This window comes from Podarcis bocagei, assembly GCF_964188305.1.
Source record: "Podarcis bocagei genome assembly, chromosome: 7".
Lineage (NCBI taxonomy): Eukaryota > Metazoa > Chordata > Lepidosauria > Squamata > Lacertidae > Podarcis > Podarcis bocagei.
Window position 1 is genome coordinate 16,058,057 of NC_138132.1, and position 18,062 is coordinate 16,076,118.

At 44.4% G+C, this 18,062-nt stretch overlaps 2 protein-coding genes across 2 annotated transcripts; both read left to right on the forward strand.

The window, feature by feature from the left end:
* Positions 1-529: 529 nt before the first annotated feature.
* LOC308590153 (phospholipase A2 inhibitor gamma subunit B-like) lies at positions 530-6,388 on the forward strand. The gene is made up of 6 exons (XM_081199915.1): positions 530-643; positions 1,714-1,765; positions 2,913-3,032; positions 3,236-3,385; positions 5,714-5,854; positions 6,047-6,388. Exons 2-6 carry the CDS (start codon positions 1,717-1,719, stop codon positions 6,190-6,192), a joined length of 606 nt encoding a protein of 201 aa, XP_081056041.1. The 5' UTR covers positions 530-643; positions 1,714-1,716; the 3' UTR covers positions 6,193-6,388.
* A 1,199-nt stretch (positions 6,389-7,587) lies between these two features.
* On the forward strand, positions 7,588-14,622 carry LOC308592191 (phospholipase A2 inhibitor gamma subunit B-like). Its single transcript, XM_081203482.1, has 5 exons — positions 7,588-7,644; positions 9,412-9,528; positions 10,404-10,553; positions 11,922-12,062; positions 14,276-14,622. Exons 1-5 carry the CDS (start codon positions 7,596-7,598, stop codon positions 14,431-14,433), a joined length of 615 nt encoding a protein of 204 aa, XP_081059608.1. The 5' UTR covers positions 7,588-7,595; the 3' UTR covers positions 14,434-14,622.
* The last annotated feature ends 3,440 nt before the right edge of the window (positions 14,623-18,062 follow it).

An 18,062-nucleotide genomic window follows, 5' to 3' on the forward strand; every position in this document is an offset into this window, starting at 1 on the left:
ACTCCAACTTTCTCACTTTTAAAACCTGCCAAGATTTTGAGGCCTTCAAGCAATCCATAAACTCAGAAACCATCAAAGCACCAATCAGCTTTTGCAAAATGCTGCGCCTTTGCCTTCCATGTTTGAATTCATACCATATGGGCAAAAATGGATCACCTGACCTCATGAGGACATCAGCTGATTTATCGTTGGGCAGCACACCCATCCACCTGCCATCAAAGTTGGCCCATTCTCCTTATCTAGTTTCCCAACCCTGCAGTAAATTCAATTAGAGAGAGAGAGAGAGAAATATCATCTCAGTAACTATAGACAGGGATGGAGACCCTATGCTGCCCCCTCTTGATTTTGCTGGACTACACCTCCCACAATTCCTTACTGTTTCAAGCTGGCTGGGGCTGATAGCCACCGGATTTCAGCAAGACTTGGATGGCCAGCTCTGCTGTGGACTGATAAGCAGAAGCTGGAAGAGCAAACTGCTGATCTCATAATCATGTCAGACAACAGGTGTTCTAAGCATCCACAGTTGCTGGGTTTATGCACCTGAAAACTCTAAGAAGCCTCAGCAATAATTCTTGCTCTTCTGCCTGCTGAGCATGTCACTGAAGCTTCTACGAGTCGAAGAGGCTGAGTGGGCACCTATGGGGTAATGCGATCCTGCAAGTAACTCGGTCCCAAGCTGTTAAGGGCTTTATATACATATGAAGGCTGTGGTCATACAGCTGTTTCTTCCATTTCCCCAACGTTTCCCTAACTGTTGATTTCCCCATTATATCTGGCAAGTCACATGACATAAAAGCCATTTGCAGAAAACTAATGGAATATAGTACATATTTGGAACTCATTTCCATGTTATTTGATTCCGGAAAAAATGTCAGTTTGCAGCTCACTTAACCTGGAAATTCATGGGAGTAAAGTCATGAAATTTGGGGTGGTTAGATCAGCATACAGTCCTTTCCTGCTATTTCCATGGGGGTCTCATGGGGGAGCAGAAGCATACATGTGTGGAAAGGGTGGGTAAGCAACAACAACGTCCAATGATGTTTGTTGCTGTGTCATGCCCATTGCTGTGAAAGAAATTTAGCATGATGTTCCAGGACATAGGAGCCAACTCCTAGGCCCCCCACAATAAAACATTTGAGAGTCTGTCCCCCCCCCCAAGTTGAAGGGCCTTCCCATTCAAATGATATGTGTGCACTGAGTCATGTGATTGATTATGTGAGGCAGGGCCCACACAATATTTTATTCAAGTTGGCACCCCTGGTCCGGAATATTGGTCAACAAGCCACAGTTCCGCAACACAACAGGTATTGCAGCATGAAATGAACATTAGGAAACGGGACAGAAGAACTAGCATTATATTCAGGAAAACAAACACACCTTAAGAGCAATACCTTTAATTTGGCCCCATAACACATTGACAATCAGAGAAGACTTTTGGGTAGATGTGTAATATGATGATAGGGTCTCGCTCCTATCAGCAGTTGTGCTGTCACGTTCTATGCTCGCTACAGTTTTCCAACCAAGCGCAAGGAAAGTTCCACATGTCCATGGCCAGCAAGCACATATTTGTTGCTGGTCACTCTCCCCCATTTATCATTGGAGGCCAGTTGGACCACGAGCCAAATCCCCCCACAGCTAGACTAGAATAGAGATCCCTGATGTAGCTGCCATCTGAGCTCGAGTTTCCCTTTCTCTTTTGCATGTGTTCCCAAGGCCATGCAGACGTCTCTGATCGTCTACCTCTTCCTTCTCCTTCCTGTTACAGGTAGGTCAGTAGGACTTAGCTCCTTAGGCCAGGGGTAGCCAGTGTAATGCATTCCAGGCACTGTTGGATTCCAGCTCCCATGAGCCCCAGCCCATTGATGAAGGATGATGGGAGTTGAAGTTCAACAGTATCTGGAGGCCATAATGTTGGCTACTTTTGCTGCCTTACATCATGTTAGATTATTTGCCTATCTAATCTGATATTGTTTACTCCTGCCTTTGCCAGTTTGACATCCTGCAAATCATTTGGACAATAGCTCCCAACAGATGGGAGTTGTAGTACAAACTGTGGAGTAACCAGCCTCATATAAGCAGCATGCTTATGTCTAATTAATGCATGAAGGGGTTAATGTCATAGAGTAAACTGGTCTGTAAGGCTTAGTTAGGCCACTCCCTCTCACATTGGGAAGAAGGCAATCAAAGGCCTTTGTTTACTTCAATCTACCAGAGAAGTTCAATGAGTGAAGAGGTTTTGAGCTGGATGCTACAGCTCAGGCCACATGGCTCTTACAAGCCATTGTTGTGTTTGTATACCTATAATTTAGGAACTTTCACCACTGTAACTAAGTCAGGTTTTACTGCCTGTGCAACATTTTCTGAATGCTGTATGGAAAAGCAGATGAATATGAACTTTGGAGGGTTTGTAAGTAAACCATGTTAACTTATCAAATGTATGGTATTTTTTTCTATGCTAGGGGAAGAGGTGAACTTTGGAAGGACCTTTGAAGGACACATCTTAAGGATCTAAAAACCTTTATTTCCATGCTAATTTGCTACAAATTTTGTGATTTTATAGCTCTACTGGGGTTCGCTCACCAAACAGCACTTGGCTGGATCTTGGCATCCAGGGAATTCTCCTCCTCCATTTTGTGGTTTGCTATGCCACTTTGTGGTTTACTCAGGGTGCCAAAACCAGATCCTCCAACTGTCCCTGTTTTTTAGGGACAGACTCAGATTTACAGAAGCCACCCAAAGTTTCTGATTTGATCCTGGAATGTCTCGCTTTCCTTAGGACATCCCTATTTTCATTGGAGAAATGTTGGGGGGTATACAAAATGTCTTGGGCCAGCCCTGAATAAAGCTCACTTGCTACCACCTGACTGGAAATCACCCCTTTATTTAATTCTGCCATTTCCTTTCCCTTCCAGGAGTTTGCTTGAACTGTGAACGCTGCAGCAGCAGCAACAGTGACTCGTGCATTGGGACACCCTATACCTGCCCACTATCTGAAGATGCCTGCCTTATCTTCACCTCAGAGAACATCGTTGGTGGGTGATTGTTTGGCCCTTTGCCAAGGTCTGGGCATGGCCACAGGCAAAAATGGGTAGTGCCTCTCTCTCTGTGTGTGCATTTAAAAAGCAAATCAGGATATGAATGTCAAAAATAAATGAGTAAGTAAACAAAAATTAATGTACTCAGGTTGACATTGCTGTTGATTTCTTTTTTGCCTTTCCTCCATGAAAAACCCCAGGAAATGACCGATGGTTCTCCACGTTCAAAGGCTGCACCAAGAAAAAGTTCTGCCCTCCGACGCCCATGGGCTTCACTTTCCCGAACCAGCGCAAACGGAGAGCTGCCAAGTGTTGCCACAAAGATCTCTGCAATGCTGGATCAGTGACACGTAAGCACCTTGGCAGGACTTTTCCAAGCTCTTCCTCTTCGATGGGGTGATTCGCGTCACCAAACTGCACCCCAGCATTGGACACTGGTTGCTCCTGGGAAACATTGCCATGGAGAATTGTGAACCAATCTCAACCAGCAGCCATGATTTGTAACACGCTTCATTGCAATGTCAGTAATGACCTCTGAGAACATCTAGTATGAACTAGGTCACATTTAAAGCACATGTCTCCCCACCTCAAAGAATCTAGGGAACTGTAGTTTGCAAAGAGTGCCAGGGATGGTAGCTCCATGATGGGTTAAGGATGGTTCCCATTATTCTTTGGGGGAAGCCATATGCTTGTGAATAGTTAGAATATGTCCCTAGAGTACAGCCATTAGGTTTGCCATATTTCAAAAAGTAAAAATCTGGACAGAAAAGTTGGTGAGCTTTCTCCCCTCTGTTTTTTTTCCTTCAAAGTTGTTAAGCTCTGAATGAGTTATTTTTAAGGGGAAATCGCTGGGTTAGCATACGGCCAGATTTCCCTGGATGTTTAGCTGATTTCTGACTGGACAGTTTCTGGCAGTCACTTACCAGCTATGTCTGGGAAATTCTGGACACATGGCAACCCTAACAGCCATCATGTTCTCACCTTCAAAACCTGGGGGTTTGTGTATGGCGGGAACAGGATTGCAACTCCACCTCCTTCCCAGACCTTTGGGTGTTAAGCTGGATGCATACAAATTTGTTTGTAAATATTCAATAAACCATTTCCATTCTTTTATAAAAAGTTTGTCATCTTGATTTCTTTTTTCCCAGGTAAGTTTAATCATTTCTGCATATTCCATAAGTTTTTGCATGCTTTCTTCTTTTGCTAGGAATTCTTATTCTTTCCATTTTGGGGCAAGCAACATTCTTGCTGCTGTAGTAGCATACATGAATAAGTTTCTGTACAGTTTGGGTAGTTCTCTTCCTATAATTCCTTTTTTTTTTACGGTAACCATTCTTAAGTTGGGAATAGAGTAGTTGCTTTGGAAGATGGCGTTTCTAAGTGGTCCATGTTTCACATGCATACAGCTAGCAGGAGTGATCCCACTTGCCTTCTTTTGGTGTGTGTGAATGTGTGAATATGCTCACAGAGAGCCAGTGTGGTGTAGTGGTTAAGAGCGGTAGTCTCGTAATCTGGGGTACTGGGTTCGCGTCTCCGCTCCTCCACATGCAGCTGCTGGGTGACCTTGGGCCAGTCACACTTCTCTGAAGTCTCTCAGCCCCACTCTCCTCACAGGGTGTTTGTTGTGGGGGAGGAAGGGAAAGGAGAATGTTAGCCGCTTTGAGACTCCTTCGGGTAGTGATAAAGCGGGATAACAAATCCAAACTCCTACTCCTCCTCACAGCTATGACACATTGAAGCTGAACATTGGCAGGTTGAGGACAGATACAAGGAAGCACTTCTTCATGTAAGCACATAGTTAAACCATGGAACTCAATCCTATGGTAGACAGTGATGGCCTCCAGTTTTAAAAGAGGATATAGACAAATTCATGGAGGATAAGGCTATCTGTGGCTACTAGCCACAGTGGCTACACTCTTCCTCCATACTCTAGTGTTGAGTGGAGGCGGGAGGGCAGATTGTATGCTTGTGCCCCCTTCTAATTCCTGGATCCAGCACAGATTCAATTCCTGGAACAGCCTGCCTAGCTTCCGGCTTGAGGTCATGGCCTTCTAAGTATGGGCTGCTTAGGGAAGGTGGTTCTGTGCTGGACAATAAATAGTTGGGTCCCCCTCCCTTGACTTGTTGGTAGTTAGAAAGACAAATGGCAGAGGGCAGAGTTGTGTGAGAGCTAGAAGCTGGAAGCAAAGCTTCAGGCTGGGAAGCCAGAGAGACAGAGCCATGCCTGGTTTCTGCTTCAATCCAAGGCTGTGGCAATGGGAGAAGCAAGACCCTCTTGGCATGTTAGTGCTATGAATCCCTCCATCATAGGCTCAGGTTGTATATATGTGCAAAAAAACAACAACCCATATACCATAAAGGCTCCACTGTCTCTGCTGCCCATTATTCCAAAGGAAACATGAACCCTGGGTGAGAGCACAGAAATCTTGCACCACTGGGAGATTGGTGTGGCATCATAGGTGCCAGGGCCCTGGGGCCCTGGGTGTCCGAGGGCTCACAGAATTCCCTATGAAGGGGGAACAAAGTTGGGTGGTTGCTCCTTTGGTGAAATGTTTGAGGATTATGACAGAAGCCCAAAGGGGAATGACTGGAGGATGGGTAACTATCTAAAATCTGAAAATGGATCTGAGATGAGGTGTTTCTTCCCTTGTTTCCCTTGTTTCTGTGCTTGCTCTCAGTGCCACGGCTAGGGACCAGGCCAAATGGCTTACAGTGTCCTGGATGCTTCTCGCAGAATCCAAGGTGCCGCCCCACGGAAACATTAAACTGCCACGGCTGGGAGCGCAAATGTGTCTACTATGATGTTTCCGTACAACAGGGTAAGGCCGCATTCAGACAGCTCTTTATTCCATTTTCCTGACGTTTGATTACCTGATAACTTTCACGTTTTATGCAATCTTTCACACGATTTCACTTTGGGAAATCTAGCAGAACCGAGTGGAATTTTAATGCCCATTTCCATGTCAATTGCTCAGCTTAAACCAAATCAACATTCTTCTCAATTCCTGCAGGTGATGAGATATACACTTATGCCAAACGTGGCTGTGGGACCAAACACGCCTGTGTGAGCGGGCCACGTACTCTCGGGATACCTGGATTGTACGTAGAAATTTGGAAGAACGCCATGTGCACTCCAGCTGTCAAATACATGCACTAGCAAGTTGCTAGGCCCTCAGAACATAAATATGTTTTGAAACATCTCTTCAGCTTCCTGGAAGATAAGACGAGGTTAAAAAGAAATGAATCCAGGCATCATTATTAACAGGCAATTTCCATTTCCACTAATCCTATGCAATTTTATACCTTGAATATTTTTCTTTGCCAGTGAATAAAATCATGTCAAGAGTGAAGAAGTTTCTGTTTCTTTGAAGTTCCAGGGATGGCTCTAAATCACTGCATGCTCCTTTTTCATGGTTAACAGTAGCCTGTGTTTTGGAACTCACTGCAACAGGCACTTTTGTGCAAGCCAGAAATGCCCATCATTTCTACATTGCCATTCTGTAAGTCAGGCATGGGGAATCTTCGGCCCAGATCTGAACTGCCACGAGCAGCAGTTTTGCTCGCAAGGCCATGTTCTTCAAACCACACCCATCTGCTCCACACCTGATGTTATATGTGATGGCAGGTGTGTGGAAGGTGCAGATGTGGCTGGGTTGGCTGTGTGACCAAGTATCCCAAGAGAAGCTATATAGTGCAGCCAGTCCCTGCAGAAAGTAAGGTTGAAGTCATTACCCATCAGGGGGGGATGCTCAAATGGGACCACAAGACCCCCAAAGGGTTCCCTACACCTGTCGTAAGTTTATTCATGCTTATTGATACTCTTCCTGGCTTTCAAAAATTATTGCGCTTTGCAAAATGGTATGTATCCCCTTTTAATCATCCAATCTTATGCGAGCAAGAGACAGCAGAGACATAAGTCACAGTCTTGGTATAAAGTCAGTGTTGGGCTAGTAACTGGTACAGCCAGCCAGAAAAAGGACATTCATTTAGTTATGTCATTTGCCATGAACACGTTAATGAGTTGCTTGATAACAGTGCTCCCTGGGCAGCTCAGAGAATCAACAAAGCATGAAAGCACATGATTCAGCCATAAAGCAATGAAGACACAAATTTAAATGTAATTAAAATGATGGGTCTTTAAAGTTCTGGGGGAATTAATAAAGCTAGCTCAGGGGTAGATCATCTACTTGGCATGTATCAGAGTGCCCAACGCTTTCATCCCATGGGTGCAGTGAATGACAGGAACAAACATCATTTGGAAACCAGCCCATTGGCACCAGCCCCAGAAGCCTGAGAAGTGACCATTCATTTGCCTTTGCATGTCGTTATGGCCACCAAGCCCAGAACAGGTGCTGGTTTCACCTGGTGATTTATCTCCTATGGAGTCTGATGGAGCAGGAACTGTTCCACACTGCCCATTCTCCTTGCATACCCCACCTTCCAACCCTGTCCAACCCTGGAGCTATAAATCCCCATCAGCCAGGCTAAGCTAGTCACCCCTCATGCAACTGCCATCTCAGCTCCACACTTCCTCTCCCTCCTTTGCGGGGTCCCGAGACCATGCAGACACCTCTGATCTCCTACTTCTTCTCCATCCTGTTTGCCGCAGGTAAGGGCACAAAGAATCGCGATGGCTATGGGTTGCGTCCAATTAAGTTCTACTTAAAGTTGTTGTTGTTGTTTAGTCCTTTAGTCATGTCCGACCCTTCGTGACCCCATGGACCAGAGCACGCTAGGCACTCCTGGCTTCCACTGCCTCCCGCAGTTTTGTCAAACTCATGTTTGTATCTTCGAGAACACTGTCCAACCATCTTGTCCTCTGTCGTCCCCTTCTCCTTGTGCCTTCCATCTTTCCCAGCATCAGGGTCTTTTCCAGGGAGTCTTCTCTTCTCATGAGGTGGCCAAAGTACTGGAGCCTCAGCTTCAGGATCTGTCCTTCCAGTGAGCTCTCAGGGTTGATTTCCTTAAGAATGGATAGGTTTGATCTTCTTGCAGTCCATGGGACTCTCAAGAGTCTCCTCCAGCACCATAATTCAAAAGCATCAATTCTTTGGCAATCAGACTTCTTTATGGTCCAGCTCTCACTTCCATACATCACTACTGGGAAAACCATGGTTTTAACTATATGGACCTTTGTTGGCAAGGAGATGTCTCTGCTTTTTAAAGTCTACTTAAAGTAGACCCATTGAAATGAAGGGAGCTGAGCTAGACATGCCCACTCATTTCAGAATCAGAATAAAGTGAGAGTAAGAAAAAAACTAATCTAAATTAAAGAGAGAGAGAGAACAAAACAAAACAAAACACCACACAGAGTGCTTTCTGAAAGGTAGCTCTACACTCTTGGCTCACACATAAAGTGGTGAACCCTCCCAGCTCTCACCTGGGAGCTTTCCTTTCTTCTCCCAGCCTCTCAGGAGATCTTCCTTTCCCTGCCTCTCACTCAGGGTCCTTCCAGTGGGTTGTTGGTGTTGTTGTAATTTATACCCCTCTCCTCCTCCAGAAGGAGACCAGGACAGCAAACGCATCCAAAACAAAACATGCATTTTTATTTTCATTTTAAGATGAATTGCCAATGGATTATTGCCACTTGTTATTGTGAAAATTAACACCAGATTTGCCCAGTTCCACCTATCTCCTCCGATATTTGTTTGCCAAAATGGACGCAGTGCTTGACTGTAGTAATATTAAAAATTAAAATGATCAATGAAGCAGTTAAGAACAATTTAAACATTTAAAAATAGTTGAAATCAACTGTAAAAGTGATGGAAATGTGCGACTGACAGCCACATTTCCTTTTTGCTTGTCCACTGCATTAATAAGTCACCCACCCCACCTTTTGCCATGCTGCTTTTTCGCAAAGAGTGGGAGATGCTGGAAGCAACAGGAGAAGAAATAAAAAAGAAGCAGCAGCAAAAGAATTTGAGGAAGGGTGGTCTGCAGCAGAGAAGCATTTGAAGCCTGGGCTCGTTTGTCTTCCCCAGCAATAAATATGCCCAAATTGCTTCCCCACCACACCCATGACTCATTCCAGTGCCTCTTTGTTGGGCAAAAGATTCCTGCATTGCAGGTGATTGGACTAGATGATCCCCGGACCCTGGGGTCCCTTCCAACTCTACAATTCTATGGTTCTGTTTACCCATAGCCTTTTATATACTAACCTCTTATGCTCTTCCACATCCATCTAATGCTCCTAACCCTTCTTTTAGATTCTTGTTTAATAATTTTAGCTGCTTTAATAATTTTAGCTTTCCAAAATGTTTTACATGTTTTAAATTATTGTTCCCCACCCTACTTATGCTGGTCTATGACCGTAATAAAGATTTGATTGATTGATTGATTGATTGATTGATTGATATGATTCTGTGATTCCTTCCAGGTCTTTGCTTGCATTGTGAGCACTGCAGCAGCAACACGGACTCCTGCACTGGGATGCCAGTTCTGTGTGAACAATCCCATACTGCCTGCCTCACCCTTACCATAGAGACCACAACGGGTGGGTGAATGCATTCATTCATTCATATTTTTTTTGCATTGATATTGGGTTTTTTCTTCTGTTATAGTGTCCAAGGTGGGGTACATGTGTGCTTTTGATGCAGCCCCCCAACTTGGAGCCACCCAGCCCCAGACTTGCTTAGCTTCAGCAAGGAAGTGGCTTTGTATGCTTTCAGATCATTTCCCGGGATTTGCTTCCTAGGGAGCCATGTTTTCCCCAAGCAGTGAAATGCTGTGTTAGTGTGTGTGTGTCTGAACGTTTGGTAGGATGAGGGCTAAGCAGTGATGTAGGGGTGGGGGGGTATAAATTTGATTCATTTTGCATTTACAGGCAAATCCCTCCTTTCTGAACCAAGACATGAACTGGAACGTAGCCATCCTTCAAACTCTGAATTTTGCAGTGCGGTTCTCTAGCCAAGTAATTGTACAGAAATGCATACGCTGTGGCAAAGTGTGCTTTAAATGCGTGTGTTTGTGAAAGTGTCATATAAAATGCATTATATTGTGGGGAGCAGTTTTGCAAAAATGTGCATAAATTAGTCACAATTGCATACAAAGATAGGTGCATTTGGAGAAATTCACACAAAAATGTTGAATATTCATAGCAATGTTTGCGCTCTCTCTCTCTCTCTCTCTCTCTCTCTCTCTCTCTCTCTCTCTCTCAAATGTGTAAATGTGGAGAACTGAACTTAGACTGAACAAATGAGATGCTAAGAGAATACAAAATTCACAAATTCCCCTACCCCTAATGTCTCTATCATTTCCGTTCTTTCGTTACCTGCTTTGGAGTTTGTATTTTTAAAAGCAGAATATATAGTGCAACGATAAATTACAAAACCAATGTATGTTGACGGCTTTCCTCTGTGAAAACTGCAGGGCATGACGTGTCCTTGGCCACCTACAAAGGCTGCACCAAGCTCATGTACTGCCCTTCATCCCCCATGAGCTTCACCTTTCCTAACCAGCGTGAACGGAGAGCTGCCAAGTGCTGCCGCAAGGATCTCTGCAACACCGGAGCAGTGACAAGTAAGCATCACTTCCCAGCTTTTCAACTTCCCTAATCCTCCACTCTGATGTGTAGACACAGCTCAAGAGCATCTGCCTGGTCGCAGTTTCAATCCCCAGCATCTCTAGATAGGGCTGGGCAAGACCCCTCTCTGAAACTAGGGAGAGCTACTTGGTGTAGCCAGTACTGAGCTGGATGGACCAATGGTTTGACTCAGCATCAGACAGCTTCCTGTGTTCCTAAGATGGCTCTGAGTGATGGACAATGATGATACTTGCGGATACGTTGGCATGGAGAACGTCTGAAGGTGCGTCTCCACCACCATCGTTCAGCCCGGACACTGAGGTCCAGCTCCGAGGGCCTTCTGGTGGTTCCCTCCCTGTGAGAACCACCAGAGGGCCTTCTTGGTTGTGGCACCCGCCCTGTGGAATGCCTTCCCATAGGATGTCAAGGAAATAAACAACTATCTGACTTTTAGGAGACATCTGAAAGCAGCCCTGTTTAGAGTAGTTTTTAATGTTTGATGTTTTATTGTGTTTTTAATATTCTGTTTGGAGCCACCCAGAGTAGCTGGGGAAATCCACCCAGGTGGGCAGGGTATAAATAATAAGTTGTTATTATTATTATTAAGAGCAGTGAACCAATCTTTCCACAGGTACAGCAGCAGGAAAGGAGTGGAGAACCTCAGGGTCAAATATGGACTTCAACTCCTCTTTGTCTGGCCCCCAGAACTTACCCCAGGCCACACCCACTCTCCCCAGTCCACACCTCTCATTGGCCCTGCTTTACCCTGCCCCAAGTGTTTTTGCCTGGCTGGAATGTGTCTCATAGAATAACAAAATCATAGAATCTTACAACCTTAGAGTTGGAAGGGATAGTGAGGGTCATCTCGTCCAACCCCTTGCAATGTATGAATCTCAGCTAAAGCATCTATGCCAGATGGCCATCCAACCTCTGCTTTAACACCTCCAAGGAAGGCGCTGTCCTGCAACTCTGAACACATTTTCTGTTTGCCTGGAAGGAAGGTACAGAGCGATATGGGAATGTGTGTAGAACCTGGCCTGTTCTTCTTATCCTGAGTCAGATAAGTGGTCCATTTAGTATCATCTGCACCAGGAATGGGGGACTGGTGGCCCTCTGGATGTTGCTGGACTCCAAGCTTGGCCAATAGTGGGCTTCAGAAAAGGTTATTCCCCAGCCCTATATGGAGGTGCAGGTGTTCTGCCAATGAGCTATGACCCCTTACCCAAAGCTACTGGGGATTTGGAATTTGGCCAGTTCTGGTGCACCAACCTAGTGTGTGATTCCTTTCCATTGGGATACCTGAAACTGGTTTGTTGGGAGATAGGAAAACCTGTTCTCCACACATTCTCTCTGCTTGCTCCCAGTGCGCCGACTGCAGACCAGACCAAACGGACTGAAATGTCCTGGATGCTTCTCAAAGGACCCAAGCTGCATACCCACCGAGATAATAAGCTGCAATGGCTGGGAAGACAACTGTGTCTACTATGATTTTGCTGTGGAGCAGGGTAAGGCCTAAAAGTTTGTGGTGCAACATCATCTTATGTAGAAGAAATGGGAAGAAGCTAGGGCTCATTCAAGGGGTGTGGATGGTGTGAAGCAAGCTTTGGGGGACAAGGTGAGCATCAGTATGATGTCATGGTTAGAGTGCTGGATGTAGACTCTGGAGACATGTGTTCAGGTCCTTGCTTGACCAGAAAGCCTTGAGCAGGTCACAATTCTCTCAATGTAGCTTACATCATTGGGTTGTTGTGAGAATAAAGTGGAGGTCTTTGGAGGATACAAATAAGATCTGACTCTAAATTTCAATGTTTGGAAGTTGTGATGGTAACCTTCTGAAGGTGCTTAAGTAAACAGAAACTTAAATCTTCCTTTTTTAACCCCCCCCCCGTTTTTCAAATTAAAAATAATCATAATCAAATACTATCACATACATTGCTATTTAGACTTCCCTCCTCCCCTTCCTTGGTTCCCTATACAAACATTTACAAAACTGCACTTCCTCCTTAACTCCTTTTGTTTATTATTCTTTGTATTTCCTCCAAAGTCACATTTTAACTGCTAGATTTTAAATTAGCCCTGCTAATGTAATTAATTGTTTACATTTTTTTAAAAAAATAACCCACCTATCTCCCCGATTCTTTGTTGAAAATTCTTTCTTCTTGATTCCTTAATCTTCCCCTAAGTTTTGCCATTTCTGCATAGTCCATTAACTTTACTTGCCATACTTCCTTTGTTGGGACAGAATCCTCTTTCCACCTCTGGGCAAATAACATCCTGGCAGGCGGGGTTGCACAAATACCTTAATTTTTGATGCATTTCTGTGGCAGGGGTTGAGAACTGGATCTGGCCAGAGGACCAGATCCCAAAGTGGCAAACCTTTTGCGGGTCACTTTGGCAGACAGGTGAGGCATCAGGTGATTTGATGGCTGCTCTCTCCCTCATCAGTTTTTGGAAATCAAGAGTGGAGAGAGTGCTGTTGCACTCAGGCCCTGCTTGCTGGCGTTCCACAATCATATGGTTGGTGATGTTTATGAGCCTTGTGGCATTGGCTAGGGAGGAGCATGACTGGTAAGAGATGTCAGAAGGGGAAGAAGAGGAGGCCCTTGGGTTGGGAGGATGGAGGGAGATCAAGCAGTGTTTCATAAGAGGGCCCACTCTACAGCCACCCAGCTCAGGTGTTAAGGTCAGAGGTGGAGCTAGTATGAGCAGTGACCCCAAGGACGGTCCCACCGCACAGCCACCCAACTTTTCCACTCATCCACCAGGCATCATGGACAAGAAAGGGGAACCTAGTGAAGATGCTCCAGCCCCACTACTGGGCTGAGGTTCCCTTAGTAATAAAAGAGGCGCTATCTGGCCAACCAGAGAGCCAGCACGGTCAGAGATGAAGGGAGATAGTGGGATGCAAGTCCCATCACTCAGGACACACTGCCACCAGCATAGATGTGAACAGACTTAGCAGTCCCTTGCCCCCCAGTAGGAGTGCCTGTTGATAGGCCCAAGCTTCTCAGTTAGGACAAGACTGATGGACTCGCCCCATTCCTTAAAGAACGGAATGGAAGGGGCATGTCCAGGTCAACAGCTATGCTTTGCCTAGGCATGTATCCTTGTCTCTGCCTTTGAACTGAGAACCTTGGAACCTGTGCTGAACGGACTTCTTTTATACAAGTTTTGTACAAGAATCCAAGTCTTTCATCAAAGGGTGAGAGCCAAGACAATCACTGTGTGAACAGGATGCTGGACTAGGCAGGCCATGGGTCTGATCCAGCTGGGCTCTTATATTCTCCTGGTCTTAAGAAATAGAGCAACAGAAAGTTGTGTCATTTTTTGAAAGCACCAACTTTTGCTGCAAATGTATGATGGCTAAGACTTATAGGAGAGTTTTATAAGAGTATAAATAAACGAGCAAATTAAGTTACCGTAATTAGGATATGCAGAAGATATTAAAAATAAATTTAAGGAACCTCAGAAGGAGGGGGAAGGAAGTCAAGTTTTGAAATGTTAAAATGATTGTAAAATTAGTGAAATGTATAAACCTGAAAAGCATAAATAATTTTTTTAAGACTCATAGGAGAGGATGGGCGAATTCCTTAATGAGCTATATTATATTATATTATATTATATTATATTATATTATATTATATTATATTATATTATATTATTCCCAGAGGTCTCAGAGTGGTTCACAGTATAATTCCACCCGCCTCCTTTCCTGCAGATGGTCAGATCTACACTTACGCAAAACGTGGTTGTGCAACCAGACGTGCTTGTCTGAATGAGCCACGTTACTTTGGGATCCCTGGAATGTACATGGAATTTCTGAAAAATCCCCAGTGCACTGCAGCTCCCAAAATACTCACCAAAATTGGCAAGTAGCAAGTCCCTCAGGAAAACACATCTCATGAAGAGACTCTGGCTAAACTAAAGATCTGCCGAGACATTTCTCAAGCAGCCGAATACCATTCTTACCAGGAAATTTTCATTGATTTGTAAGGTGGAATAATTTGCTATTCTATTATTTTGTTTGTTGGAAATCAAACGGAATAAAATCATGTTAAGGGTGAAGGAGATTTGCTTATTTAAGTTTTCCTGCATGCTACTGGATCCTTGAATGTCTCATTTTCATTAAATGTCCCATTTTCATCCTTTTTAGTGAGCTGTTCAATCACAGTTTCCCAGTTGAGTTATCATGAGGAAACTGTGGTTTAACAAACCAGGATGTCTTTTCTTAAGATGGTTAAGCAAGAGGAGGATGGGAGAAAGGAGCACTCAGAATCATGGCTACATTTTGCTCCAATAAACCACAGTTTCTGGGTTGGGGATTAATACATCTGAACCAGGTTATTTGTCTGCTCAGTTGATGGTGTGTTTGGATGTCATTACAGGTACCATCCAAAGCAGCATTATCTGTTAGAGATGCTCTAAGCAGAATCCCTGATCTGGACCATGTGCATAGTGAACTTTAATCTTTAACACCACCTGTATTTGTATGGCTCTTTTGAAAGAAAATGATTGCAAATGGCTACCACCATTCAGTGGCATCGAGTTTCATGGGTTAGTAGGTTCCATTGCACGCACATACTTACCCACGTAGGTGCTGCTGTGGTCTAAACCACTGAGCTTCTTGTGCTTGCTGACCGGAAGGTTGGGGGTTCGAATCCCTGCAACGGGGCAAGCTCTCGTTGCTCTGTCCTAGCTCCTGCCAACCTAGCAATTTGAAAGTGTACCAGTGCAAGTAAATAAATAGGTACCACTGCAGTGGGAAGGTAAACTTTGCCTTTACCTTAATGCTTATCCATAGCAACAAAAAGGCCTTTGTTTCCTTAGGTTTTAACTGGTGGCAGGATTTTCTTCTCCCAGGCATTTTTCTGAAATGCCTTGAGAAAGTATACATAGACACAGCTTCAGTCTAGGTACACTGGAACATATGTCAAGTTAGAAGAAGTTGTGAAATTAGAATAATGCACCAACTTTTTTCCCCTTTCAAATTCTCAAGGTCATTTATTGCTCTTGGCCCTCACAATATCCAGTGGCCATAAGTTCCATAGGTTGATCAGAGTGGGTGGAATGTTCTCTGTCACTATTGGTTCTTTATGGCATTGACACCCAGTCCTTAAACCAAAAAGACTCTCAGGGCAGCTTGCCAAAAAATGGTATTAAAATGCTCCCTGCCCTCAAGATAATAATCTAAAAAGACACAACACGTGAGGAAAAAGGGAATGGGAAGGAGGAGGGAGGGAAAATCAATCTCAAGCACAAGTTCTTCAAGTTCCAGTTCCCATAAAGCAGTTATATAGGATCTGGCTGTCTTGCCCTTGATAAACATCAGCTGCTTCCGGGGAGCGCTCTCTCTTCCACCTCCTGGACCAGATCCAAGAGCAGAGTAGGTGACAGTGATTGCTTTCACACAGCAGTTTGCTTCATGTCCCTGACGCTTCCCTCCTAATATCCACATTATATTTGAGCTTTCACATGGTGTGAAACCACTTCCAGGAAACTAATGGAATATAGCAAACTTTTTTAGCACTCATTACCATGACTCAGAAATTCGCAGGAGTCAAGCGATGAAATTCAGGGTGGCAAATAGCTGTTTTCCTGGGAAAACAGAAGCGTGTGTGTGTGGAAAGGTATAGGAGTATCAGTATTTGTTGTTTTGTCCTGCTAAAGCCACCAGTGTGAAGGAAATTTGGTGTGATGTGCTGGTAGATTGGTGAAAAAGCCGCCATTCCAGAGCATGACAGGTACCACAGTGTGAAAGGAACTGTAAGAAACCGGATAGAAGAGCTAGCCTTGTAACCAGGAAAAATTAATTAAATATTCCTGACGTCTGATGCATCCAATGTCCAGGTTGGTAGGACTATGGCAGTTGAAGCTGCATCTACGGAAATTTACTCCCAATCTCACAGCCACTGAAGTTGCAAGAATAAATACGTTCCACCTGCTATCTCCAACAATCCCAGGTGTGTGTGTGTTGGAAATAACCTTCTGACTTGCATCTCTCCTACCTTTGGCTTCAGTTTTAGAACCTTGAGGCAAACATTAACTTCTCAGGAGGTGTCGTCATGGCTGCTAAGCTTGCAACAAGGGAAATGCTTCACCTGGTAGTAATTGATGTCCCTGGAGCCGGATGAACACAGGAACTAGAAGTTCCTCAAATGCTACCTTAATGAGCTGAATTGATCTGGACTGAGAACTCTTTCCAACATGTGTCAGGGATTGAGGGGTGTGAGCTGGAGGAGAAATTGGATCTGGTCCACATTTAAAGGAGAACCTACTGACTTTGCGCTTTCTGAAACCACAACGTGAACTGAATCACAGCTTTCCTTCACAATTTGCACCTCTTTGAATTTTGCAATGTGGTCCTCCAGCCAATTTGCATGTACAAAGATGCATCTAGAGTATGAATGCAAATGCATTATATTAGTGAGAATAACATACATAAATGCATGGCATTAGGGGGGAATTGCTTTGCAAAGTCTGTGTAGAAGGATAGGTGCCCACTAACATACTGGTGATTTTTTATTTGGACCTTTAAAATCTCTCCCCCACAAACTGATGTCGAAATGCAGAGAACTGAATTGAAGATTGGAAATATGAGAAACTGAAATTGACAGACACACCCATCTAATAATGTACCCCTCCTACACACACACACACACACACACACACACACACTCCACTCATCTGCTTTAACAGAGTCAGACCATTGGTACATCCAGCTCATTTAGAGATGGACGGGTTAATCTTTTCCTACTCTGTGTCAGTTTCAGGTGTGCACATTCATAAGTCTGTTGGTTCCATTTCTATAATAATAATAATAACAATAATTTATTATATATACCCTGCCCATCTGGCTGGGCTTCCCCAGCCACTCTGGGCGGCTTCCAAAAAAATATTAAAAACATTAAAAGCTTCCCTAAACAGGGCTGCCTTCAGATGTCTTCTAAAAGTCTGGTAGTTGTTCTCTTTGAAATCTGGTAGGAAGGCGTTCCACGGGGAGGGCGCCACTATCGAGAAGGCCCTCTGCCTGGTTCCCTGTAACTTGGCTTCCTGCAGTGAGGGAACCGCCAGAAGGCCCTCGGTGCTGGACCTCAGTGTCCGGGTAGAACAATGGGGGTGGAGACGCTCCTTCAGATATACTGGACTGAGGCCGTTTAGGGCTTTAAATGTCAGCACCAACACTTTGAATTGTGCTCAGAAACGTACTGGGAGCCAATGTAGGTCTTTCAAGACCGGTGTTATATGGTCTCAGCAACCGCTCTCAGTCACCAGTCTAGCTGCCGCGTTCTGGATTACTTGTAGTCTCTGGGTCACCTTCAAAGGTAGCCCCATGTAGAGCCATTGCAGTAGTCCAAGTAGTTTCTACACCTCTCTCTCTCTCTCTCTCTCTCTCTCTCACACACACACACACACACATTGTATCAATGTCTGCATTTCTAAACACTTGACCCTAAAATATGGCACTTTTCTTTTTTCTTTTTCTTTTGAGCCAAGCACAATATCAC

Excerpts from the sequence above, each read along its gene's own strand:
- LOC308590153 (XM_081199915.1), top strand. The coding sequence starts at position 1,717 with ATGCAGACGTCTCTGATCGTCTACCTCTTCCTTCTCCTTCCTGTTACA. Across the intron at positions 1,766-2,912 it reads CCTTCTCCTTCCTGTTACAG|GAGTTTGCTTGAACTGTGAA; the intron begins GTAGGTCAGTAG and ends TTTCCCTTCCAG. Across the intron at positions 3,033-3,235 it reads CACCTCAGAGAACATCGTTG|GAAATGACCGATGGTTCTCC; the intron begins GTGGGTGATTGT and ends GAAAAACCCCAG.
- LOC308592191 (XM_081203482.1), top strand. The coding sequence starts at position 7,596 with ATGCAGACACCTCTGATCTCCTACTTCTTCTCCATCCTGTTTGCCGCA. Across the intron at positions 7,645-9,411 it reads CTCCATCCTGTTTGCCGCAG|GTCTTTGCTTGCATTGTGAG; the intron begins GTAAGGGCACAA and ends GATTCCTTCCAG. Across the intron at positions 9,529-10,403 it reads TACCATAGAGACCACAACGG|GGCATGACGTGTCCTTGGCC; the intron begins GTGGGTGAATGC and ends TGAAAACTGCAG.